Raw genomic sequence first — 24,358 nt, 5'->3', positions numbered from 1 at the left:
ATATTTGAATTGGTAAATAAATGGCTTTCTATGTAATTTGTTATAGTGGTACTGTGCTAAATTAAAACAAATCGTTGGTTTGTTGTGCATCAGATATCAGAGGTAGCGACAGCCATCTTGAAATAGCGCAGTTCGGGCTGCACGTTTGCACGTTAAGACACCCGCCATTATTATCAGTGTTGATTAATGCTCTCAGTGCATCTGCTCATTTATTTGCATTATGGCACGAACAGGCGCGGATGCATTCTTCTTAGCATGCTAATAAATTTGGATCAAAAACGTCTTGGGAAATATTGCGTTTAAATAAGTGTACGATTGACATGGTTTTTAGGTTAAAATTGTATTTTTTGGGTAAGAACTAGAAAAGAAAATAATTTAAATTTAAAAAAATCACTTATTGTTTTGATTGGGATGGTGAAGAGAATTAATTGATTCTTTACCAATTTTAACTAATAACAACAACTAAGTTAAACGCTTTTCTTTATTATTTTTCAACAAATGAGAACACATAACCTTATAATACACCTAAAACCATATGTTGAACTCTGTAAATATAAATATTTATCTACTATTAAAATATAAACAGTAGCACCACATATTCATCACCAATTTATAAAAATTCAAGAAACACTTTAAATCTTAAATATAAATTGTTTTATACTGATATAAAAATACATAACCTTAAAAAATCTCTGAAGTTACTAGCTAAATGAAGATCTTGCTTTATAAATTATTGCATGATTTGATCGTAAATGTATAATGAAGTAAAATACTTGTAACATTTAAATAGTATTAATCTCAGCCTTTGCTTCATATTATCTGATAATAGTTGTCTAATCAACAGGCATTTGAAGGTTAGTTGTCATGGCTGAAGAAGAAAATTCTTCATGATTCGCTTTTCCTTTACAACTTTTAACTACGTGCGATCTGAGGGCATGCCTTTGAGTGAAGCGTCGACCACAAAACTCACACTGTATCGGCTTAACTTTAGCATGAATGACTTGATGTTGTTTCAGATGCTTCCGTGTACCAAATCGTTTTGGGCATTCATCACACAGGAATGGCTTGTCGCCTGTATGCGTAACGTAATGCTCCTGGCGCTGAAATTTTCTGCGGAACGATTTGCCACAAATACTAAAATGAGAAAAGCAAAAACACTGCATAAAAGAGTAATAATAATTTATCTAGATGCTTACTCGCATATAAACTTGCCCTGCTCATGTATAATACTATGTGCAATTAAAAGCGCATTCAGTTTAAATCCTTTGCCACAAATCGGACACAAAAACGGACAATTGTCATTATGCCTCACTTTTATATGTTTATTGCACTCAAAAGAACATCTGCAAATAGAAATAGAAACCAATAATGGTTTGATACTGCTAAATAATCCATACTTAAATTTCTTTCCACAGATTTTGCATGTATATGGCGTTTCACCTGTGTGAATTCGTTTATGTACTGGGAGATAATCAGTTCGAAAGGTTTTATGACAAAATTCACATTCAGCTCGGCATTTTCTATTGTCTTGCAACTTTTCTTTCTTTGGACGCCTTGTATTACTTTGCCTAGAAATAAATACATTAACAAAATTGTAGCAATTTTAAACTTGTTTACTTTTTTCTTTTCTTTTTGCTAGATTCAAAATCACTATCCTCGAACTTAGTTCTTCACTCTCTGATGAAAACTCTGCTTCTAAATCTTCTGGGTCATCAATACCTACTGAATCTTCATCACCATCATCATCATTTTCAACATTGTTGGTGGATGAAATTTCATCAATCTTAACACTCAATAACTGGGCAGTGTCTTTTAAATCTTCAATTGCTTCATGGTTGTCTTGATTAACTGTAATAATTGTATCATCTGCAGAATACTCATGGATCAACTGTTTGTTATCCTCCAGATGTGACATGCAACTACTGAGGTATTCAACAGACTTGTTACACATTCTTTGAAAGCTGTGTGCTTGAACAGCTTTCCTAAAGCAGCTGCCACAAGCATGTAGTGGACACTGTTCATGATTCAATTGCACAAACTACAAAGTAAATCAAAAGTATATTAACTTTATACTCAGTGTATGATCTCCATTTACATTTGATAACAATTTGAGGGCCTCATACAACTTTATTGGTGGATCACTCTCAGGCAAAACTTCATGAATGGAGAAATTTTTACAATACCGCATCCTTTTATTACATATAATACAAATATCATCATTTTGAGGTGGTACAATTGTATTTCCTGCGGCAATCGTATCCGAAGTCATGATGGCGTTACAGGTACTTTGGTTTCACTTTAGATATCAGCATCCACAAAACATTTATGCAGGCAATCAAAAAGCTTGGTTATGAAACAAGGTAAAGCTGTTGATGTTGTAGGAAGGGTAAAAAGCACCTGGTTTAATTTTCAAAACACAAGTGATGTTAAATTTAACATTTGAGATTGTTCACCTTCTTTTTATCTTGAAACTTCTTATTCTACATGAATTATTAAATAAATTGTGTCTTAACTTAACAGATATCAAACTTAATCTATTTTAAAAGTTGTAGTTACTCCCAATCGGCTCTATTTGGACTCCATTGACTCCATTTTGGTGTTGTTTCAGATCTGTTTGTACTCGAAGTCGCTTTAGGCATTCATTTACATCATTCGGTATTTGATTGTTGGCAAAATGTGATGCACAATGTTGTTTTACTTGGAATTTTTTGATGAATAACTTGCCACAAATACTAAAATAAAATATAATATATAACAGGATAATAATAATTTAATTCTATTCTTACGGGCATGGAAGCTTTGCCTTGTGTGACTGTGTATGACGTTTTAGACGAGATTTAAATACAAACCTTTGGCCTTTATGTTTCTTGGTCATATGTGCATTACGCTTCTCAAGAGTGCTGAAATGAATAAACAGTTAAGAATGATACATAATTCAAAAATGATTCATATACCTGCATTTTTTGCCACATGTTTTGCATTGATAGGGTTTTTTTCCTGTATGGGATTCTTTATGCAACATGTAAGCATTATGATGAATACTTCTATTACAAAAAATACATATCACATATATTTTGCCTTTATGCAATATTGTTTCTTCTGGTTCATTTGCGGAAATCTCCCTAATAATAAAAAAAATTACAACATAATCAGAACTAAAATTTGAAAAATATAATATCAATAATTACATGTTGGATTCCTGTTTAATAGCTGCAAAACCAACATCATTTGAATCTTTATCATTAAAAACCTTATTTTCATCATCAGATGATAAAATTTCAATCTTCACATTTGCTAATTGGGCAGGAACACTCAAATCTTCAATTTTCACATTATGGCCTGAATAATTGTTACTTTTATCCTCCTGATGATTGTTTTCAGAAAGAGGAAACTTAGAGATTATGTGTTTGCTTTCATCCACATGTGGAATATAGTTTCTAATGAACTCAACAGACTTATTACACAATATTTGAAGGCTATATGCTCGATCAGCTTTTACAAAGCAAGTACTACAAGCTGATAAAGGACACTCATCCTGGTTCAAGTGAGCAAACTAGAAAAAAATCACAAACTTATTAATATTATAAGCAGTGCACTATGGTCATTTACATTTGATAACAATTTGAGGGCCTCAAACAAATTTATTGGCGGGTTACTTTCAGGCAAGACTTTGTTGAGGGGATATCTTTTACTACCCCGCCTCCTGGTACATATTACACAGAGTTTATGAAAAGAAGTCATGACTGTATTATTAATATGGAATCGTTTTCACTTTATTTATGCACCAGTGCGAATTTAGCGGCAAGTAAAAAGCGTGGTTATCTTGCTTTTAAACTTTAATCCGTTGCACCACTTCATGCGTTGCACAATGACTACATTTAAAAACGCTCAAAATGATTCCAAGATGGCGCTAAAATGTACTTATTTGCCTTAAATAATATGAAAATATGGACATTGTGATTATTCATTATAAGCTATAGATTGCTTATACAGTTTATAAACTTTTAAGTCGTTTTATCAATTCTCTTTAATTGTACAGTGTACGTGCTATAAATTAATTTTTCAATGTCAATCTGTCAATTTGTGTACAAAACCTACAAACAGAAAGCGCGTTATCTTAAAGACACATTTCTATGGCCAGAGTTAAATTTTTGTTTTAATAATACTTTTAACCGTGGTTTATAGTTGTACATTTTCTTATAATACCAAATTAATAATATATATTTGGAGAAAAGCAATTTAATGGCATTCCCTGCAGCCAATGCTCAAAGAGGTAACTTTTACAACTGATTCTCTATATTAACTCTCAATTTGTATTGTGTTATCACTCATATGTTTCTCTGCTTTCTCTCATCCAGAACTAACGAATCGTAAGATTTTAGAAGAGCTACAGTTAAAGAAGCAGCTTCTTCTAAAGCAAGGAGTTGCTTCTACCCTCAACTCTTCTGCACTGCCTTCACCAATTGGTGGAAACAACACTGATGCACATCCACTAAACTCTGCACAGAGAAGCACCCTGCAGACAGCGAATGCTCAATCAACTGGATTTTTCATCTCACAAGATTCCTCATTTGGTAATTTAATACTGCCAGTATTGCCAAGACTAGACAGCTGCAAATAATGTGGCCATGCATGAAGTTGAGACATCTCGAGGAGCTGCTGCAAGGTGTTGAGGAGTTCCACAAGCCTAAAGTTCAATTGGAGCAGTATATTACACCTTCACATTTGGGATCACATATGTTATATACCATTCAAGTACCTATTTTAAAAAACTATATGTGAATGAGTAATCAAATTTTAGTTTGTGCATGTTTCTAGAGTCAATATGGGGATTTTGCTGGGAAGGTAGTTGCTGATTTGGGTGCTGGATGTGGAGCATTGTCAATTGGTGCAGCTGCTTTGGATGCAGCACTTGTTGTAGGCTTTGAGGTGGATGCAGATGCTTTAGCGATCCTGGCAACTAATCTGGAAGAGCAAGAGATCACCAATTGTGATGTGGTTCACTGTGATGTTGTAAGGGATATTCCAGACAGGTAAAATCTATATTTTGTGCATTGTTTTGTCATTTTTTAGTGTATGTCGTTTGTTTTAAAGTTTTAATCGTAAATTTGATACGGTAATAATGAATCCTCCATTTGGCACCAAAACAACGCTGGGATTGACATGAAATTTCTCGAACGTGCTCTAAAACTCACTACTAATGTTGTTTACTCGTTACATAAAACATCTACAAGGTATATTTGTTTATCCGTTGATTATTGATGTAAACTGATTTTTTGTATGTATTTATATTTTATGTTTGTCCTAGAAATCATGTCTTGAAAGTGGCAAAAGCAGCCGGTGCTGATGGGGAAGTTCTTGCCGAATTACGATATGATTTACCTTCAACTTACAGGTTTCACAAAAAGACTTCAGTGGACATCCAGGTTGATTTTATAAAATTCACTTTGAAGCACGATGAAGTGTTGTGAAGGCCAGTTTACATTTGAATCTTTTATACCTAAAATTAAATTTTAAAACTTCAAGAAATTGATTGATTCTTAAAACACGTTCATCTGTTTTTACCAATTTATTTACAACAGATGGCATTTAATTATTTTTCTACTTCTACCTTTATAGCGCCAGTTTTTCCAGGGTTTTTAGACACAAAAAGTGGTACTTAATGGATAGCCAAGGCCGTGACTAAAGTATCCACATTACATTTGTTCAAACCATCAAAAGCTTGGTTATGAATCAAGGTAAAGCTGTTGTAGGAAGGGTAAAAAAGCAACAAGTTGAAATTTTCGAAATAAGTTCCGTTAAAGTTTACATGTCTCAGATTTGTCACTTTTATTAAAACTTAAAGAAAATCTCTGAAAATAAATGATGATCTTATTTGATCATTGAATATATTGTAACTATAGATTTTTACTGCATCGGCTCAGTTTTAATTGGCTTCCTTTTGAGTTGATGTTTGAGATCCGGTTGAACACCAAATCGGCTTGGCCTCGGCAAATATTTTTTGACAATATGCGTTGCACGATGCTGTTTTAGACTGGATTCTTGGATGAACGATTTTCCACAAATGCTAAAATATTAAAAATATCAATAAAAGCAGAATAATAATCTGATTCTATACTTACTTGCATGAGAACTTGCATGAATGCTTGTGAGCACGACGAGTATGTCCAATTAAATGAGCCTCCATTATAAACCTTTTACCACAAAGATGGCATACAAAAGGACGATGCATATGCATTTGTCCTACATGTTGCCTTCGCAACCTAGAAGATCTGCAAATGAATAAACAATTAATTAATTATGATCCATGGATTGATGACTCACATACTCGAAATTTTTGCCACAAATTTTACATGCGTATGGTCTTTTCTCTGTGTGTTTTTGTTTATGAAGCAGGTAATGTTCATATGGAATATTTTTATGGCAATATATGCATCCCACCATTTCTTTGCCACTTTGCAATGTTGTCTGCTTGGCTCTATTTGCAGTTGTTTGCCTAAAATCAAAAATATTAAAGTAATCAACTAAAATATCAAAAATTTAAGAATAGTTACATATTAGATTCCTGTTTAATTGATACAAATTCAATATCATTTGAATCTTTACCATTATCAACATTGTTTTCATCATCAGATGATAAAATTTCAATCTTTACACTTGCTAATTTAGTAGGAACATTCAAATCATCAATGTTTACATTATGCTCTGGATTATTGATTGTTTCAGCCTCCTGATGATTGTTTTCAGAAAGAGGAAACTTAGAGATTGTGTGATTGCTTTCATCCACATGTGGAATACAATTTCTGATGAACTCAACAGACTTATTACACAATCTTTGAAAGCTATATGCTTGAATAGCTTTCCCAACACAAGCACCACAAGCTGATAAAGGACACTCATCCTGATTCAAGTGTGCAAACTAGAAAATTAATCATAAGCATATTAATATTATAGTTATAAGCAGTGTATTATGCCAGTTTACATTTGATAACAATTTGAGGACCTCAAACAACTTTATTGGTGGATCACTTTTAGGCAAGACTTCATGGATGGAAGACTTTGCACAACTCCGCACCTTTTTATTACACACGATGCAAAGATCATGAAGTTGTGATTGTAAAATTGCGGCTCCTAAGTTATTAGTTTCCGACGTCATGGTAGTATTACTATTCGTATTATGCATTACTTTCGCTTATTTATGCACCAGCGCGGTTCTGGCGGCAAGTAAAATGCTTAGTTATCATATCATTATCAGAAGTTGCTTTAATAACGCTCAAATCGATTCCAAGATGGCGCTAAAATGTACTTATTTACATTAAGTATTATGAAGATATGTACATTATAAGTTATAAGTAATTTTAAACATTTAATGAATTTTTTCAACTCAGTTCAATTGTATAAGGTACTGGCTATAAATTGATATGTATTTAAAGGGAAAACACGTTATCTTAGAAGGCAACATTTCCTTTGGGATTTCCTTGAAGGAAAAAGCAGTTTCAGTCGACTTTACTTGCGAATATTGGAGATACACAATGTTATTATGCAGTGTTTATATTCAATCGACGAAACTCGGATCGGTTCGTATATTGCCAATGAAATCAGGTTTTACAAGTGCCACACTCAAGTACACATTATCGCTCATGGTGATACCAGATTTTCAAAACGCGGCATTTCGCAGTTGTGAAATATTAGATTATATCCAACATATACAAAATAACAAAATAACTTTGAGCAGTTTCCATTATTATTTAATAACAAAAGTAATATTGACAGACCTAGAACATAATTCGTCCTAAATGTTAGTTATCTTTTGAAATTTCTTTTAAAACACTGTAGAACTGGTTGCACATTTCAGCTACAACTGTCTGTACAACACATTGTGAAATAAGTGTTCATTCTATAACTCCTACCACAACTTATACTACTTAAATCATTATTTATAGATTACACAACATATTCCTATATAATACTCCGCTAGAGTTGCGTGCTATCATTCGCGCTTTGAGTTTTGTTGATCAAACTTCTGTTATCAAACATCGATAAATATTATTAGCATTTTGGTTCGGTTCGTATACTAAAATTAAACTTACAATGAGCGAAGAATTCCACGATATTGTCCAAGATGTCGCACGCAAAGAAGACATCAAAAACGCCAAACTGGCACTGCAGTCATCGAGCAACAAAGGCGATGGTTACCTTGGAATGGTCAAATTCGGACAAATCGTTGGCACCAACAAGACCTTGGACGTAGTTTTGAAGTGTTCGCATCGTAATCCGAAAAAATTCGAGGACTTCATACATAAGATCTACCTCAATGAAATCCACTTCTACGAGAGAATCGCACCAACTTTCCAAAAGTTCCAAGATGAGCATCAAGTTTCGCAACCATGGGACAACACTGCGAAATTCTACGGTGCCATCGATGAAGAGCACAAAGAAACGTTGGTGTTGGGAAACCTCAAAAGCAATGGCTACGACATGTGGGACCGGAAACAACTGATGAATGAAGCTCATCTAAAATGTGCGTTGAAAACATTTGCAAAGTTTCACGGCACATCTTATGCTATGCAAAAGTTAAGACCTGATTTATACAAAGAGATTACTGGGACGATGAGTCATGATTTGTTCTACGAAGTCATCGATATAATGAACTTTCTAACACAAGTCAAAACTATGATTACTGACATTGCAAAGGTCATTTTCGACCCTGAAGAAGAGAAGACTTACCTAGATGTAACAAATAAATTTGCCGCTACTGCTGATGAACACATCAAAGCTGTATTTAATTATCACGCCAATGATGTTATCCTCCAAGGTGATTGTTGGTGTTCCAATGCATTGTATCATTACGCAGATATGTCAAACCGAACAGAACCACAAAGTATGAAAATGTTGGACTTCCAGTTGGCGAAATTGGGTTCGCCAGCGATGGATTTATCCTACTTTTTCTACGCGGCTGCTTCAAAGGAGTGCTTTGATAGATTAGATTACTTCTTAAAGTTTTATCATGATTGTTTGTCGGACCATCTGGCGGAGTTTAATCTGAAAGCGGCGGACGTGTTGACATTTGATCAGTTGATGGAACACTGGAAGCAAGTATCCAAATTTGGGTTGATATTGACCTTCGGTGTGAGGAAGGTGATGTTTGTAGAAAGTCAGGATGCACCTGATTTTACTGAATCCCCGGAAGATTTCCTTGATAAGATGAAGATGTCTCCTGAATTGGAAAATTTGTATCATCAGCAAATTAAGGAGCTTATTGTTCATTTTATTGACCGCAAACTAATTTAATAATTGCAATGATTTGGCAACATTTCAAGTTATGTGTATGTAGTACTATGTAATTTGTTATCTTATCTATGCGATATATTTAGGCGGTTGTTTGATAAATTTGTGATTTGTTATAAAAATATTCCATTATATTTATGTAATAATGATAGTGATAATTAAATATTCTTTCTACTTCCATCTTTAACGCGCCAGTTTTCTACGGTTTTAAGACACAGAAAGTGGTACTTTAAGGCGAATGGCCAAGGCTGTGACTAAAGTTCTTTTGTCACATACTTTAGCCACGGGGTGGAGCTTGCGCCTGCGCATTTGCTTACGATGCAGCACAATCTACTTATATCCACTTAATAAACATATCAGTTAATCTGTGGGTATTCCCAAAGATTATACAGGAACAAATGACATTTTTGTACTCCGATGGCGTTTAGAATTTGATAGACTCTACGGAATCCGTACCTAATGTAAAAACAAATTAATATTAATAATTTAGTTATAATCGGCAACTTACTTAGTTTACCTAAGGTGCCTGCTTCATATAACGCCCTTTATGTTCTTCGATTTCTACAGGTTCAAGTGCACTTGGCGAATTTTCCAGAGACAATTGAAAATCCGAGCTTATCTGACGCAAGTGCACAAAAAACATAATTTTAAATCAAGTTACTTATATCCGAAAGACGACGAGGCTGATGCGTCTAATCATATTGATTTAAGTTGGTTTAATAATAATATTGCAAATGTCATATGATAGATTCATGCTAAAGGAACCAAAGAAGCGCCCAACAAAATATTCCATCGTGACGATAGATGAAAACAATCAAAATACTTGGCCAGCGTCAAGAAAAGATTAAGAGTTATTTTCGACAAAGTCGAATAGAAGCTCAAGTACAAAAGTTCAGTCATTTCTATGACAAGAAACGCTCACATTCGTTTGTATCTGCGTCTAAATCTTACCCGCGTTACAAATAAATGATTACTCAGTGAAATCCTGTAAATAATATTTAGGATATGAGTGTATGGAGCTATATTAAAAGGGAAGATAGTTCAATACAAAGCGTCAAATACACGAAACGATGCCAACACACTGAGAAAATTATAATTGTCTATAATTGCATTGTCTTCCTTCCGGATCACTTAGGGACCAAGAATTTTTATGAGTTTGGTAAGAACCGTCGCCAGCGTCAAAATACTAAGAATCGATTACATTAGAGCGGCGATATGTTCCACTACATTGTGAAATGATATGAGGCAGATAAGTTTTTAACTGACGTTTTGTTAAAGTCGCGGTAAATATTATAATAAGCCAACAACACAAAACAACGTCTTGATAACGACATGGCATCTAGAAACCTGTCCAGAGGTACAAAGATAATGATTGGCGAAGAACTAATATAAAATCACATTATATGTGAAATATCCAACCTCGTTTATTCATACAAATGAACAGAATAAAGTAGTCTTCAAGATTTTATTTTGTTGGAGAAACAAAGCTAAAACATGCGATCTTATAATTAATTTAAAATGCAAGTCCCCAGAAAAAAAAACGGCAAAAAGCAAAGAATAGAATCATTTATTGCTGCAAACAGGATATTTCGAGGAAGCCGCAGAATAAAATCTTATTATAAATTTGGCATCATTACCAAATTAAATGTATAAATGTTAAGATATCATTTTACCGAATTGTGCGTCGCCAGTAAAGAAGTTTGAAGAATTCATTCGAAGCATAAATATAAAACAATTGCAGGGAAGAAAATTACGCCCAAAAACGCCATCGGAGCACAAAAATATCATTTGTTGCTGTATAATTATTGGGACATTCACAGATTAACTGATATGTACTGTTTTTAATAAGCAGGAGCATGAATTGAGAATGAGAGCGTAAATCATGCATTACAAGTAGATACATGTTGATGTTTTAGAAAAGATAACATAACACCAGCCTTCGAAAGAGAAGGTAAGACTCTACGAACTCTACCATCTTGATAATAATGGTTACCAACAAAGTGCACTGGAAGAACACCAGTAGAACACTTTAATGTGAAATGTTAACACTTCAACATCTAACACATATGCTTACTTTCAATTAAGTTAGGCATATATATAAAAAAGAATGTCAAACTTATCAATGAACACTTCATGTGTTGTCGAACGAACCAAGAAACACAAAATCTTCCAAGTTCACCTGAAGTGAATGAGAGATGGGAAAATGCACGAGGCAGTGGAGGAATAGACATATTTTGTAAACAAACTGGCAGGACACTATGTAATTTCGTTTGAAAAACTTGAACTTGATTAATCACGCCATTTAAACGCCATTGTGTACAAAGGCTTGGGTATTAAATGTGAACCGATGCACGAATGCGAAGAACTACTTTATGCAAAGTTGAGACTTGTTTTGTAATAATTGACTTATATTTTTACCGAAGCTCCGAGTGGAGCACAATGTGTATATAATATTGATGTGTGAGTTTTGACAAACAAACTGAATTGCAATAATAAGTTTCCTATTAGGTTGATTCGTAAAACAAAAGTTTGTTTTATAAACATTTATTATAAAACACTGAATTGGTAGGCTTTGAAAAAACAAATGTTTACTGCACCTCCTACGATTCTTATTTTATTCTTAAATCGTGCTTCGTTTATATAGCTCTGAATAAAAGGTGCATGATAATGAACTCCTGTGAAGAGTGTAGATTGATTTGCATCGCATCCGTTATCACGTTTTTTAAGTGCTCCAATGCTCACAATACCCCTTACAAAATAACGCCCTCCTTTCTTGAAGAACAATCCTCCACCACTGTCACCTTGACAGGCACTATCACCCATTCTAGCAGCAGCACATATTTTATCCCTTGCATAAATATAATATTTCTTAAAATCATCATCTAAAACACATGTCTCTCGAGTCCTGAATGTAAGTTGTAACTCTTTGAGTACTTCAGATGGATTATCAGTGCTTGTGGTATGTCCCCATCCAACAACCACACCAGGAATTTCAATTAAGCAATACATACTTGGAAATGACAAATGGTGTCTCTAGTAATAGAATAGCAATGTCAAATGAATAGAATTCGATGTTGTAGTCATTGTGAAACTTAATTTCTTTCACCTGTAATTGTTTATGTTAATATTTAATTAAGTATAAAAATTAGTAGTTTCACATTTGAATACTACAGTTTTTCATGTGTACTTCACTGAAACTTTTTGCTGTTTTTTATTCATAAACGGTAGACAGTTAATCAATAATCAATTTATCTCATCTGAAAATGACTTAGCACTCAAATATATCTAATATTTCAAAAACTCTCCCCCATATATTTTCAATAACAAAAACCAACATCGCAGTAATAACACCAGTAATCCAGAGAATAAGCATACCCTTAACGTGTTCCAATTGTAATATTATAGGCCCAATCGACGGTTTTGTGTTGTCCAAGTACTCAAGTATAATTGCCATTGTGCTCTCTGCTCTAAACGCATCCCACTCCCATTTGGTCATCAAACCCGCACTTTGACATCTAAGCACATAGTCATTTAGAAGTGGCATATATAACATGTAATTATTATGATTCAATGAGAAGTAAGTGTTCAGGTGCAAAAATGTATAATCCATCGATTGAACAAACGGGAGATATTTATATTGATTATCCTTGATTACAATTGCAGTTGAAACTAGAAACAAAATGGTATAAATATTTCCTGTAATTTAATATATTTACACAAATAAATATAAATACGTTTGGTTATTGTGATATAATGTGCCATAGCTTTCTCTGTGTACGGTTTAGTTGAAGAAGCACCCACATATCGTGAAAATGCACGTTTTTCCATCTCCTTAAAAAATCATGAGTAGGGTTAACACGCGGTACCGAGAAACTTTTAAACGAATATTGTCTCGGTCTCGTCTCGGAAAAGCGAGACGATACCGAGATGAGACGTGTTTCAACAATTTCTCGGCGATACTGAGACACCAGTCCGAGTCTCGTTTTGGTCTCGTTATTGATAAAATTAATTTTTTTCTGAAGTTGTTATAGAAAAATGAGAAAAGGTCTAATATATGAAATCAATATACCTATGACCATCAAATATCATGGCCTTCTTGACTTTTTGAAAGTTTTATGAAATTTTTGTCTTTGTTTGCACATCCGGAAACATATTTTTGTGTTTTTCTGTACATCTTGAAGCAAAGATATTGTATACATCTGGGTAAGTTAGGAATTGTAGACGTGCGCCGCTTCCTTTCAACACAAATCAACACGATTATTGTACCCTAGTATACATTAACGTTTAAAAATTTGAAACATTAAAAATTCCGCAGTTTTCAATTATTTTGTTTGATTGTTTCATGCGTTCAAAGTGATTAATTATCTATCAAACTATGCATGTGACATAATTTTGTTTTAGTGGGTACACTAATATAATTTGTACAATAAAAGCCAAGCGCCCTAACAATGGTCTGTTCAGGAGAATTACTAAACTTTTAAAATGGAAGGAACAAAATCTGCCACATGAGGAACAAAATACTTGGGTCCGCTAGTTATGAATAAAACAGTAATACCGAGATAGTTAATATCGAGTTACACTGATGCATTGATAATTGTAAACGTGCAGTACAATACATATACCATAATGATAAAACTGTGTGAAAGAAGTATATGTGAGTGAAACAGGAGACCGACTTCAGCCTCATTCCTTCGAGCGGGATGAAAATTAAATTACCAAAATGGCTATAAAAATATAGAGATTGGTAATAAAAAGCAAATATTTAGAGTTGTATGTATTTTTAATGCCACATTATAAAAAAATAGAAATAAATTTTTTATCCAAAATTTTAAAAATTAAGGGTGAACAACACTTAGGAGTATGAAGAATAGATAGTAGCCGATTCTCAGACCTACTTGATACGCATATAAAATTTTCCTTCGAGCAAGATGAAAAATGATTAAATTACTAAAATGGCTATTAAAAAATAGGGTTGGTGATAAAAAAATCAAAATTTAGGGTTTATGTATTTTTAATGCCACATAAAAAATAAAATCACAAAAAATTCGAACAAAATTTAATAAATATTTAAGGGTGACAACCCTTATATTCGTAGAGAAATGAAGAATAGATAATATCCGATTCTCAGACCTATTGAATACGCATATAAAATTTTTCTTCGAGCGTCATGAAAAATGATTAAATTACTAAAATGGCTATAAAGAAATAGTATAAAAGTAAAAATTTAGGGATGTATGTATTTTTAATGCCACATTATAAAAATTGAAATCAAAAGAATTTGTCCAAAAATTTAAAAAGTTAAGGGTGAACAACCCTTATACTTAGGGTATGAAAAATAGATGTTAGCCGATTCTCAGACCTACTGATTGCATTGCGTGATATTATAGTAGAATTACTTACGGTAAGTTCTTGTTCATCAATCATATACAGGGGATGATTTACGTATTCAACGTACAGATCAGAATCGGCAAGATCTTCGATTGTTTTAATTTCATGCTCGTAGCTTATGGTCATCATCTTATCAATTACACCTGATGAGAAAACAGCGGAATATAATACAGCTATGATCAATAAAGTGGCGATAAGAGAACGAGCACGAATATATCGTGGAATATCACGATCATTCAACCCTTGCAGAAAGAATAATCCGGTAATTGCTGTGAAATTCGGATTATTCGTATTGGTGTAAATCTTGTTTTCAACCCAGAAAAAAATCGCAGTGAGCATATAGCAGGATATAATTAACATCCACAGTTGTAGGTCGAAAACATGTGCCAGTTTCAACCAATCAATATAGGATCTACAAATTAATATATCAAAATATGTGATTTTTAAGAGTATTTGTTGGGTTTACTTTGGTTTGGGTACCAAGAACTTCAGATCCATTTGGGATACCGGATAAGAAATGACAAATCTTTCTATATCCAACATTCCTAACGAAATTAAATTATATAAACGAAATTAGTTTCTTTTAATAGTATATTAAGTATCAAGTGGCTAAACGGGAGTTTTTGTAATGAGATTGATTAAAATCAAACGTAGTGAGCGTTTAATTAATCGAGTGTTTAACAACGTTTAGCCACGAGAAGCATACGCAATTTTTTCTACTTCCACGTTCTATTTGACTTTTGTATTTGAACTTGTGTATTTTAAATCTTCGAAATTCGCTCGTTAAATACTGGGAAATGTAAGCACATACACATGCGTAAGTTCCACCTCGTGACTAAAGCCCGTGACTAAAGTACTTTAGTCAATGCCTTGATTATCCGTGTTTAAAATATCACTTTTTGTGTTTCAATATCATGCAAAAACTGGTGCTTTAAAAGTGGAAGTAGAAAAACATAATAAATGTCTATATTTAAATCTACCAATATTAATCCTTGGTGCTTTATACCAATCAAAATAAATGCTAACATTCATATTCATAGACTTTGCAAATTCAATTAACAAGTTTAACTCCGAACCCATTTTCTTTGCTAAAATAAATAAACACATGTAACTATATAAGAAGAAAATATAATCATTAATTATCTTAAGTACTTCCAATTGCGAATGGACATAACATATTATTATTGAGACCAATATTCAAAATACCCCGATGACGCTTTTTCCTTTCATCCGAAAAGAATTCATCTATATTTTCATCCTCAAATCGTTTCTCATAAATCTCCCATCGATTCAAGACGGCATGTTCATTTGCTTGCCAGTGATTAAAAGCACTGATAACAATATAATCAGCTTCTCGTTTTAAAAACTGCATTACCAGCATATACAGGAATTTTATCGTAATATCTAGAAAACCTGTCGAATTTGTAATCTTCAATGGTGTCATTATCAAGAAAAATATGCCTTTAAAAGTGAATTCCTTATTCACCAAGAGACAATTCATTATGTACGAATCGCTCGTACTCAACGGATCATGTAGTATATAATGATTACAATTGGCGTAACACTTCTCAGGGTTAATAATTTGCAAAATGTGAGGTTGGAAGAAACTAAAGATATGTCACTGAATACATGTACTGTAGGTTGTACTGCAGTTTTATGGATAATACATTCAGCATTTTGAAAATGTTGACGTATGATGATATTCAGCATAAGCTGCAAAGAAGTTTCAATTATAATATTATCCGCTAACATGACTTAATTTCAACTGAATTTATTGTTCATAATATATTGCTGTGAAAGGTAAGTTAATACAATAACTAATAACTGTAAAAACGGTTCATAATGTATTACTGGAACCTTTTGAATACTCGTAAGTAACTTTTAATACAGCCAGAACTAATTTGCTTTGTGAATAAAATATTTATTGTTTATTATGTACATTATTCCAAACAGATAATACCAAATAGGTATTAATAATATATTATACAATTTAAAAATGTATAAATGTATAAATTACGTTGCAAGCAAAAGCTATTGGTTATCTATATATTTAAAAGAAAGTCGTGTTGGTTACCTTGATTATAACTAAAGAACGGCTAATCCAATTTAGCTAAAAATTGGTGGAGAGGTAGCTTAGGGCCAGGAGAAGGTAATGGGATACTTTTTGAAATGAAAACTTTTCTAAAAAGGCACTAAACGACACTAAAAAGAGACAAACATATTTGCGTATATGGGTTGCTCGGTTGATGTGTTTGTTTGGATAAGATTTAGTAAGTGTAGGATACTTTTTTTAATACTTTTGACGTGATAACGTCTTTAAAATCGTTTTAGTCGGGTGACATGTTCAGAAACTTGTGTCACGAGGCCGATCGCAGGTATAACGAGAGAGAGAGAGACGGACCGATCTCCCGTCTCATCTCGAGCGCTGCCAGTCATTCCGTGAAACTTGACACGCGGAATCCACACGAGCGGAGGCAGGCATAGCGTTCGAGTGAGTTGACCGATCTTCCGTCTCTCTCACTCTAGCGGCATACAAACGAATGGAGATTTTCTCGTGCGGTTAAGTTTTCGTTGAATATTTAACAGTGAAACAAAATGTGAAGTGCAAGTGAAGTGTTACAACAATTGCAACAAAAAAATCTTATATCACCAATAAGACGTTATCACGTAAACATCTCGATCGTAAACCTACTTTACAAACAACCATTTTTTTTGAAGTGAAAACTTCTTTGGAAGATACTAAACGAGTTTTCCCCGTCTCTTCTTTGTGCGATGCTTCGTAGCTTCCCATGCAGCGACCAAAACGATCAAATCTTATCCGACAAAACCGTAATGCAACTAGGATTCGAAGGATTGCGAATGAAAGGACTGAAGAAGAACAAAAAATTGCACGTGAAAAGCGCCGTGTTAGTATGACTCGACTACGTGCTTCTCAATCACAAGAGCAAAGCGAGGCGGAACAAAGTTTGCCGGGTCAGCTAGTTTTATAATAAAGAAGAATTTATGCGGTCAGGAAACTTTCATATATAGGTAATTGTAATGAAAATATAATTGATTTTTACTTTCTTGTTGAAAACAAGTGTGTGCGTTGATTTCATCAATAATATTTGCAATTTTATTTGAAAAACAATGAGAATTGAGAATTATGAAGCTGAAATTACGATTGAATCCACATACCAACTTTCATTTCCATTTTAACATCTTTTCAATTACAATTTTTGATATTTTAATAGTTATTCTCTTATTCGGAATATAAACAAATCTAATAAATCATAAATAATTAAAATCTACTAAACCGTTCTTAAGTTATAAACGTTGTAACTCACCCCGACTTTGTTTTAAATTTATAGATAAAAAGCTTTTTGTAATGTTACGTTTTCTCGAAGAAAATTAAGAAAATTAGAGTAATTAGTATAAAAGTTGAAAACTACAATTCTAATTTAAATAATCCAAACTCTATCAAAAGGTAACACCCAAAGTGTTTCACATACAAAAACGATCACTGAAATGACAATGCCAATAATCCAAATTGCAAACAATCCTCGAACATGTTCAAACACCAATTTAACCGGATCCACAGCCGGAGTGCGGTCATCTAAATACGCTAATAACGTCGACATATTATTTGCCGCTCTGTATACATCCCATTCCCACTTGCCCAACAAACCAGTACTGCGACATCTTTGAATATAGTCGTTTAAAAACGGAACCAGCAGTGTATACTCAATGCGCCACAATGTAATTTTACAATTTAACATCGAACTTACGTAGTTCATTCTTTTCAGGTGTCGAATATCAGGGTTGCTTTCGTGATTTGGTGATAATGAGGTGGAAACTGTTAATAATAACAATGTCAAAATATTTATAAATTTAAAACTCCGTCTTTTAAACGTACGTTTTGTTTCTGTGATATAATGTGCGGTGGCTTTCTCGGTGTAAGGTTTACCAGAGTTAACTCCTACCCTACGTGTAAACGCTCGTATTTCTGCTTTCTTAATGAATAATAAACAATCATTTATAGTTGATGATAATAAAGATTTATTTCTACTTCCACTTATTGAGTTTTTCTACGGTTTTTAGACACAAAAAGTGGTATTTTAAATACGGACGGCTAATATCGTGAGAAAAGTACTTTAGTCACGGGCATTGCATCTGCGCATTGGCATATGGAGCCGCACGATATGAATCGACGCGACATTTCCTCATGGTTTGCAAGCAAATTTCGAAAATTTAAAATAAAAAGTTCAAATACAAAAACTCAACGTGGAACTAAAGTGGAAGTAGAAAACATAGAGTAAGCATCACGTGGTTAAACGTTGTTAAACACTCAATTGATTAATCACTCGCTTTCAATCAATCTAGTGAATAAAACTCCCACTTGATACTTAATATACTATTACTTACAGTCAACGTCTCACGATCAAACATATTAAATGGATCGTTCACCCATTCAACATACAAATCAGACTCCGCAAGGTCTTCCATAGTTCTTACATCATTCATATAACTTTCAGTCATCATTTTATCAACAACACCAGACGAGAAAACCGCCGAATATAACACAGCCACAATCAATAACGTAGCAATTAGTAATCGAGCTCGAATGTACACAGGAATATCTCTATCGTTTAATCCTTGAAGAAAAAACAGACCTGTAATAGCGGTAAAACCAGGACAATTCAAAAACGGATAAATTTTGTTCTCCACCAAGAAAAACACCGCAATCAACAGATAACACAATATAATCAACATCCATAACTCCAGCTTAAAAACCTGCACCAATTTTAACCAATCGATATATAATCTTGGTTTAGGCACCAAGAAACTCAAGTACAGGGTGTACATCGGATAACTATTAATGTTTCCGTATACGTCATTGAATAACCCTAAATTAAATCTTGGATTAGAATCGTAATTATAACCAATGAGGATTTTACTGCTCATATTCATTGATTTTATAAATTCAAGCATAATATTTAAGTCAATACCCAATTTTTTTGCTAAAACATAAAATTATGCAACCAAATTTACAATTAAATGATTAAAAACATGAAATACATGCTATTGCGATGGGAATTGCAATGTCAGTACTGACTCCAATGTTTAACACACCACCGATACGTCTTTTTCTCTTATCTGAAAAGAATTCATCTATATTCTCATCCACAAACTGTTGTTTATAAATGTTCCATCGATTCAACACTACATATTCCTTTAGGAACCAATTAGTGAAAGCGCTGATTACAAATTCATCACCAATTCTCTGTATAAAAATAGCATTTCCTGCATATATAGGAATTTGTAAATTATGAGCACCGAATGCTTCTGGTTTGTAATCGTCAATTCTGCCATATTCAAGAAATATAATGCCTTTGAAGGTGTACTCTTTATTACGTTTGAAACACGTGAGTAAATCATATGATCTTGTGAGTAGTGGATCATCATCGATGTAATGATCACAATCACGGACACAACTCAAAGGATCTACGATTTGTGGGACTGTAATATTTAAAGAAGACAAAGATAAGTGATGATAAGGGGAATTTGGAAATGCCACCATACGGATAATACATCTAGCGTTTTTAAAGTGGTGATTTATGATGGTGTTTAACATGAGTTGCAGAGAAGCTTCAATTATTATATTGTCAAGCAACATGGCTGCTAGGGTTAGTATTTATGACTGAATATTTTATTTTATTCATTATTCAATTGTTTTTGTTATTGCGGGAAATGTTTTGTTATAGCATAATATTTACGTTATTTAACGGTAAAAAGTAAACAAACATTTATTATACATTGCTTTACTATTTTGTATAAATGTTTATTACTTTGAATAAAGCCACAACTCATTTGCTTTGTGATTATATTCTTTGTTATGGCATTGTTCATTAATCAATGCTGATAAATAAATTAATCATTAAGTGAACATTTAAAAATAAATAAATTGCATAATTACAATTAGAATTATTGTATGTTGTGGTTTTATTGCTAATAGTCACCCCGTGACTAAAGGCCGTGACTAAAGTATTTTATTCACGGTTTTGGCGGTCAGTGTATAAAGTACCACTTTTTGTGTCTCAAAAACTGTGAAAACCAGCGCTTTAAAGGTGGAAGTAAAAAATATTAAAAATAGGATGGATAGGAATAGAATGGTTTATTTTACAAAAACTCCCACGATTTGTCTTATTTTGGCATGAACTTACACACTTTATTCAACTCCTTTTATTCTTACCTCGTGCTTCGTTAATATAATTCTGAATAAATGGTGCATGATAATGAACTGCTGTGAAGAGTGTAGATTGATTTGCATCGCATCCGTTATCACGTTTGTTAAGTGCTCCAATACTCACAATACCCCTCACAAAATAACGCCCTCCTTTCTTGAAGAACAATCCTCCACCACTGTCACCTTGACAGGCACTATCACCCATTCTAGCCGCAGCACATATTTTATCCCTTGCATAAATATAATATTTCTTAAAATCATCATCCAAAACACATGTATCTCGAGTCCTGAATGTAAGTTGTAACTCTTTGAGTACTTCAGATGGATTATCAGTGCTTGTGGTATGTCCCCATCCAACAACAACACCAGGAGTTTCAATTAAGCTTGAATCATCAAATCTTTCGTTGTAATCCATGCACACAGGTAATACATACTTGGAAATGACAAATGGTGTCTCCAGTAATAAAATAGCAATGTCAAATGAATAGAATTCGCTGCTGTAGTCCTTGTGAATCTTAATCTCCTTCACCTGTAATTGTTTATGTTAATATGTTAATATTTATACAAATTAATAGTCTTACATTGGAATATTGTGCAATTTTATCACGAGTATCATTGTATGCTCGATAATATTTTCCAGCAGCAACGAAATATTTACTTGGATCGTTGACTTCGTTGATACAATGCGCTGCTGTGAGTGTAATCTCAGGAGTAATCATTGAACCTCCACAAATATGACTTTTGGCTTCGTTGTACAAGCCAATCATCCAGGGATATTCGCCTTTCTTTGTTGCTTTACCATTGATGATTAATGGTGTTGCATCGGTGCTTTTCAATCCACAAACTGAAAAATTAAAAACAAATAAAATAAAATATATAAATATTGTGTTTAAATAGAAATCACATACTTGGATCACATTGTGGCAAAGCAAAATCCCAGGATCCATCATCACAGAACCGATTGGGCTTAGACTCCAAAGATGGATTCTCGTACAAAGGTTTACATTGTATAAATGCTTGTGTTCCTTGATATGGCGTTTTGCAATCAACAGTAATACCGTTCAACGTGCAGACTGCTTCCATTCTATCACTGCTTATAATTGGAGCGCAAGTTTCTACACAAAAACAAAACAAGTCAAAAACTTTCAAAAATATAATTAATCAAAACTTACTGAGACATTCTGGATAAGTCGTTGTGCTACCACACAGAATAAGTTGATTGTTGGGATACAAAGCATATTGTGTATTACATTGGAAATTCAAGACAGTGTTCTTATCAACAGTATCTCCAGGTGAATATGATCCCGGTACACCAAAAACAGTCCATTTGCCGTTTCGAGGATGTGGTGGTAATTGACAACTGTCTCTATAAACATAAAATAAAAATATTTTATCATTTTTATCGAATTTTGTTAATATATCATAAAATTACGGGCTGGGTCCAGGTCGTGGTGTCACAACATCCGGATTCCTTGTCCATATTGTATCTGTTACTGGCGAAACAGTGCTTGGTTTAGAAGTGACAGGATTAGGCCTTCCAGGGCAATTTATTTCATCAGATGCATCATGACAATCGTTTTCGCCATTGCACCGTAAATCCGAATTGACACAAGCGCCATAATTGCATTTGAAAGTAAATCTTGGACATTTTAATGAAGCACAAGCTTTAACTGATTCGTCTGAGGCATCCTTACAGTTTGCTTTGCCATCGCAGAGATCAAAATCGTCGATGCATTGACCATCATCACAAGAAAATTTATTAACGCTAGAATTATAATTAAAAACATAAAATAATGAAAAATTTTGAAAAGTAAAAAATTTATTACCCGCATTTTGATGGTTTGTTAGTATTTCCAACACATTTTGCATTCGTTTCATCGGAATTATCTTTACAGTGTTTCGTCCCATCACAGACAAGATCAGCACTGATGCAAGCACCATACGCACATTTAAATAAATAAGAATGGCACCTAAAAATTCATAAAATTCAAAAAAATAATCATTTGCTAAAATGCTTTGATTAACATTACTTACGGAAACTTTGAGCAACTACTTTCATCTGTACCGTCTTTACAGTCTTCTGCACCATCACAAATCACGTCTTCGCTTACGCATTCCCCGCTCCCGCATTGATACTCGTCCGTTCTAACAAAACACAAGTTATTTAAGTGGTCAGGTAATAAATATTTTGAGGAAACTACCTGCATTGAGAACTTTGACGTTTAAACCTTGTTAAAGTGTGATTTCCATTGTTTAGACTTAAAAAATATCCATCGGATACCACAAAACCTACAATATTAATCAAATAAACAAGTGTATAATTCAATTGAATTATTCTGACTCATAATATGTACTTACAACTTGTTGTTAGGTATAAAAATAAAATCCATGCAGTTTTGCACATGTTAAAAACGAATCAAAACACGGAATTAAATATAAAACACAAAGAGACACTTGTTAATCATACATCGCGCACTAATTAATGTAATTAAAGTTTTTTTGTTTTGTTGTTGTCCAATCAGTTGGTGGTTAACTACTGGTGAACTTGTCTTCGCTGACGATTTACGGACAGTGGCCACTCGTGACTTTCAATACATTCGAAGAGTGTCCGTCAGTAAGCGATGGGTTTTTACGATGTTTTACGCGAAACTGGTTTTTCAGAAACTACCTCCGGGCATGCTATCGGAGAACTTGTTGCGCATTCAGCGCATTATCATGTTTTGAACTGCTTGACCTATCCACCCCGAGTTCCAATATTTGTTATTATATGCTCATTAAATAATTAAAAATTAAAGACATTAATGTGTGTGTGCTCTAGGCATATTTTAGATGATAATAATAATCAATCATTAAAAATAACTATCGGCAAGGACGTGTGCTTACATTAAACATCAATTAACGTATCAAATAGTTTAATTAGTTGTGTTAGCTTATAAGTACCTTTGTTTCTTATTTAATCTGAGAACATTTACAACATTTCAGGTTTTTATATAATTACTTAAGCTAAGTTATACAAATAATACTATTGATTGATGTATTGGTTGGTTTTGGTGTAAAATTAAGTTGAAAATCAGTTTAATTTGATTTAAATTTCTTTGAAATGCACTTCTGAGGAGCAGATTAAATGTCAAATCTATTGGATTGTATTTTGAAATATACTTCATTAATTCAACCCTAGGTGGCGGTAAGATGCACTTTTATGCCTTAAATAATTCTTTGTTTGCATAGTAGTGTGACTACATTAAATTAAACTGAGACAGTTGAGTCCGTGCATCAGATGTAGATGTTATTTGTTTACCATTATAATTTAGCATGCTTCTTAGAATTTGAAAGACAAACAAAAAACACTTGATTTATTAAATTGACAAGATTATATTCGAGACGACATGAAATTATTCCAATGAATACCCCAATAACTGTTTTGTAAAATATTATTTGAATTAAATAATCATTAGT

General features: G+C 33.3%; 7 protein-coding genes and 1 long non-coding RNA gene across 11 annotated transcripts; 2 read left to right on the top strand and 6 right to left on the bottom strand.

Annotated features, from left to right (window-relative positions):
* Positions 1-463: 463 nt before the first annotated feature.
* LOC135801395 (uncharacterized) lies at positions 464-2,269 on the bottom strand. The gene is made up of 5 exons (XM_065314868.1): positions 2,096-2,269; positions 1,618-2,038; positions 1,398-1,568; positions 1,197-1,343; positions 464-1,134 (listed from the first exon to the last, which is right to left on the bottom strand). Exons 1-4 carry the CDS (start codon positions 2,267-2,269, stop codon positions 1,315-1,317), a joined length of 795 nt encoding a protein of 264 aa, XP_065170940.1. The 3' UTR covers positions 464-1,134; positions 1,197-1,314.
* Positions 2,270-2,438: 169 nt separating this feature from the next.
* LOC135801394 (zinc finger protein with KRAB and SCAN domains 7-like) lies at positions 2,439-4,030 on the bottom strand. Of its 3 annotated transcripts, none has more exons than XR_010550362.1 (5): positions 3,610-4,030; positions 3,189-3,553; positions 2,955-3,122; positions 2,804-2,900; positions 2,439-2,732 (listed from the first exon to the last, which is right to left on the bottom strand). XR_010550362.1 is itself a non-coding variant. In XM_065314867.1 (5 exons), exons 1-5 carry the CDS (start codon positions 3,739-3,741, stop codon positions 2,540-2,542), a joined length of 909 nt encoding a protein of 302 aa, XP_065170939.1. In that variant the 5' UTR covers positions 3,742-4,029; the 3' UTR covers positions 2,439-2,539. The 3 variants fall into 3 exon arrangements, 2 of the variants coding, with proteins under 2 accessions (XP_065170939.1, XP_065170938.1); XM_065314867.1 differs by having other exon boundaries at positions 2,850-2,900; positions 3,610-4,029; XM_065314866.1 differs by having other exon boundaries at positions 2,787-2,900; positions 3,610-4,027.
* Positions 4,031-4,478: 448 nt separating this feature from the next.
* Mettl5 (Methyltransferase like 5) lies at positions 4,479-5,529 on the top strand. Its single transcript, XM_065314870.1, is given in 5 exon segments — positions 4,479-4,755; positions 4,819-5,033; positions 5,095-5,144; positions 5,147-5,234; positions 5,309-5,529. Coding segments are annotated over 5 exon segments (651 nt in total). The 5' UTR covers positions 4,479-4,620; the 3' UTR covers positions 5,472-5,529.
* A 275-nt stretch (positions 5,530-5,804) lies between these two features.
* LOC135801393 (zinc finger protein 572-like) lies at positions 5,805-7,921 on the bottom strand. Of its 2 annotated transcripts, XM_065314865.1 has the most exons (6): positions 7,511-7,921; positions 6,983-7,295; positions 6,555-6,919; positions 6,329-6,496; positions 6,123-6,272; positions 5,805-6,067 (listed from the first exon to the last, which is right to left on the bottom strand). In XM_065314865.1, exons 2-6 carry the CDS (start codon positions 7,181-7,183, stop codon positions 5,908-5,910), a joined length of 1,044 nt encoding a protein of 347 aa, XP_065170937.1. In that variant the 5' UTR covers positions 7,184-7,295; positions 7,511-7,921; the 3' UTR covers positions 5,805-5,907. The 2 variants fall into 2 exon arrangements, 1 of the variants encoding a protein (XP_065170937.1); XR_010550361.1 differs by having other exon boundaries at positions 6,607-6,919; positions 6,983-7,921.
* A 42-nt stretch (positions 7,922-7,963) lies between these two features.
* Positions 7,964-9,468, top strand: LOC135801392 (uncharacterized). Its single transcript, XM_065314864.1, has one exon. The coding sequence runs from the start codon at positions 8,092-8,094 to the stop codon at positions 9,289-9,291; it is 1,200 nt and encodes a 399-aa protein (XP_065170936.1). The 5' UTR covers positions 7,964-8,091; the 3' UTR covers positions 9,292-9,468.
* Positions 9,469-11,835: 2,367 nt separating this feature from the next.
* Positions 11,836-14,805, bottom strand: LOC135800760 (spermosin-like). The gene is made up of 2 exons (XM_065314078.1): positions 14,689-14,805; positions 11,836-12,321 (listed from the first exon to the last, which is right to left on the bottom strand). The coding sequence occupies exons 1-2, from the start codon at positions 14,803-14,805 to the stop codon at positions 11,836-11,838; spliced, it is 603 nt and encodes a 200-aa protein (XP_065170150.1).
* A 201-nt stretch (positions 14,806-15,006) lies between these two features.
* Positions 15,007-15,757, bottom strand: LOC135801388 (uncharacterized). Its single transcript, XR_010550359.1, has 3 exons — positions 15,657-15,757; positions 15,143-15,221; positions 15,007-15,088 (listed from the first exon to the last, which is right to left on the bottom strand). It is a non-coding gene; the product is annotated as an uncharacterized lncRNA (long non-coding RNA).
* A 5,096-nt stretch (positions 15,758-20,853) lies between these two features.
* On the bottom strand, positions 20,854-23,598 carry LOC135800748 (modular serine protease-like). The gene is made up of 9 exons (XM_065314066.1): positions 23,261-23,598; positions 23,104-23,191; positions 22,937-23,047; positions 22,729-22,872; positions 22,335-22,667; positions 22,075-22,268; positions 21,811-22,017; positions 21,484-21,746; positions 20,854-21,431 (listed from the first exon to the last, which is right to left on the bottom strand). Exons 1-9 carry the CDS (start codon positions 23,304-23,306, stop codon positions 20,889-20,891), a joined length of 1,929 nt encoding a protein of 642 aa, XP_065170138.1. The 5' UTR covers positions 23,307-23,598; the 3' UTR covers positions 20,854-20,888.
* Between the last annotated feature and the right edge of the window lie 760 nt (positions 23,599-24,358).

This window comes from Atheta coriaria, unplaced genomic scaffold, assembly GCF_025399875.1.
Source record: "Atheta coriaria isolate IRGN ID8LTWV9N9 unplaced genomic scaffold, Caltech_Dcor_3.1 hic_scaffold_10_pilon, whole genome shotgun sequence".
NCBI lineage: Eukaryota > Metazoa > Arthropoda > Insecta > Coleoptera > Staphylinidae > Dalotia > Dalotia coriaria.
Note: the sequence above shows the minus strand (reverse complement) of the source record. Positions and strands in the feature narration are given on the sequence as shown.

What these genes read in the sequence shown, in the direction of transcription:
- LOC135801393 (XM_065314865.1), bottom strand. Translation starts at nt 7,183, where the DNA reads ATGCATAATACGAATAGTAATACTACCATGACGTCGGAAACTAATAAC. An exon ending in ATTTGTGGCAAAAATTTCGA is followed by an intron (nt 6,273 to 6,328) that starts GTATGTGAGTCA and finishes ATTCATTTGCAG; the next exon opens with ATCTTCTAGGTTGCGAAGGC. An exon ending in TCATGCAAGTTCTCATGCAA is followed by an intron (nt 6,068 to 6,122) that starts GTAAGTATAGAA and finishes TTAATATTTTAG; the next exon opens with CATTTGTGGAAAATCGTTCA.
- LOC135801392 (XM_065314864.1), top strand. Translation starts at nt 8,092, where the DNA reads ATGAGCGAAGAATTCCACGATATTGTCCAAGATGTCGCACGCAAAGAA.
- LOC135801395 (XM_065314868.1), bottom strand. Translation starts at nt 2,269, where the DNA reads ATGACTTCGGATACGATTGCCGCAGGAAATACAATTGTACCACCTCAA. An exon ending in AGCAAAAAGAAAAGAAAAAA is followed by an intron (nt 1,569 to 1,617) that starts GTAAACAAGTTT and finishes ATTTATTTCTAG; the next exon opens with GCAAAGTAATACAAGGCGTC. An exon ending in ATCTGTGGAAAGAAATTTAA is followed by an intron (nt 1,344 to 1,397) that starts GTATGGATTATT and finishes TTCTATTTGCAG; the next exon opens with ATGTTCTTTTGAGTGCAATA.
- LOC135800748 (XM_065314066.1), bottom strand. Translation starts at nt 23,306, where the DNA reads ATGTGCAAAACTGCATGGATTTTATTTTTATACCTAACAACAAGTT. An exon ending in AGTAGTTGCTCAAAGTTTCC is followed by an intron (nt 22,873 to 22,936) that starts GTAAGTAATGTT and finishes ATGAATTTTTAG; the next exon opens with GTGCCATTCTTATTTATTTA. An exon ending in AAATTGCACAATATTCCAAT is followed by an intron (nt 21,432 to 21,483) that starts GTAAGACTATTA and finishes AAACAATTACAG; the next exon opens with GTGAAGGAGATTAAGATTCA.
- LOC135800760 (XM_065314078.1), bottom strand. Translation starts at nt 14,805, where the DNA reads ATGATGACCATAAGCTACGAGCATGAAATTAAAACAATCGAAGATCTT. An exon ending in TTGATGAACAAGAACTTACC is followed by an intron (nt 12,322 to 14,688) that starts GTAAGTAATTCT and finishes TTCTATTACTAG; the next exon opens with AGACACCATTTGTCATTTCC.
- LOC135801394 (XM_065314866.1), bottom strand. Translation starts at nt 3,741, where the DNA reads ATGACTTCTTTTCATAAACTCTGTGTAATATGTACCAGGAGGCGGGGT. An exon ending in ACATGTGGCAAAAAATGCAG is followed by an intron (nt 2,901 to 2,954) that starts GTATATGAATCA and finishes TATTCATTTCAG; the next exon opens with CACTCTTGAGAAGCGTAATG. An exon ending in AAGGCAAAGCTTCCATGCCC is followed by an intron (nt 2,733 to 2,786) that starts GTAAGAATAGAA and finishes ATTTTATTTTAG; the next exon opens with TATTTGTGGCAAGTTATTCA.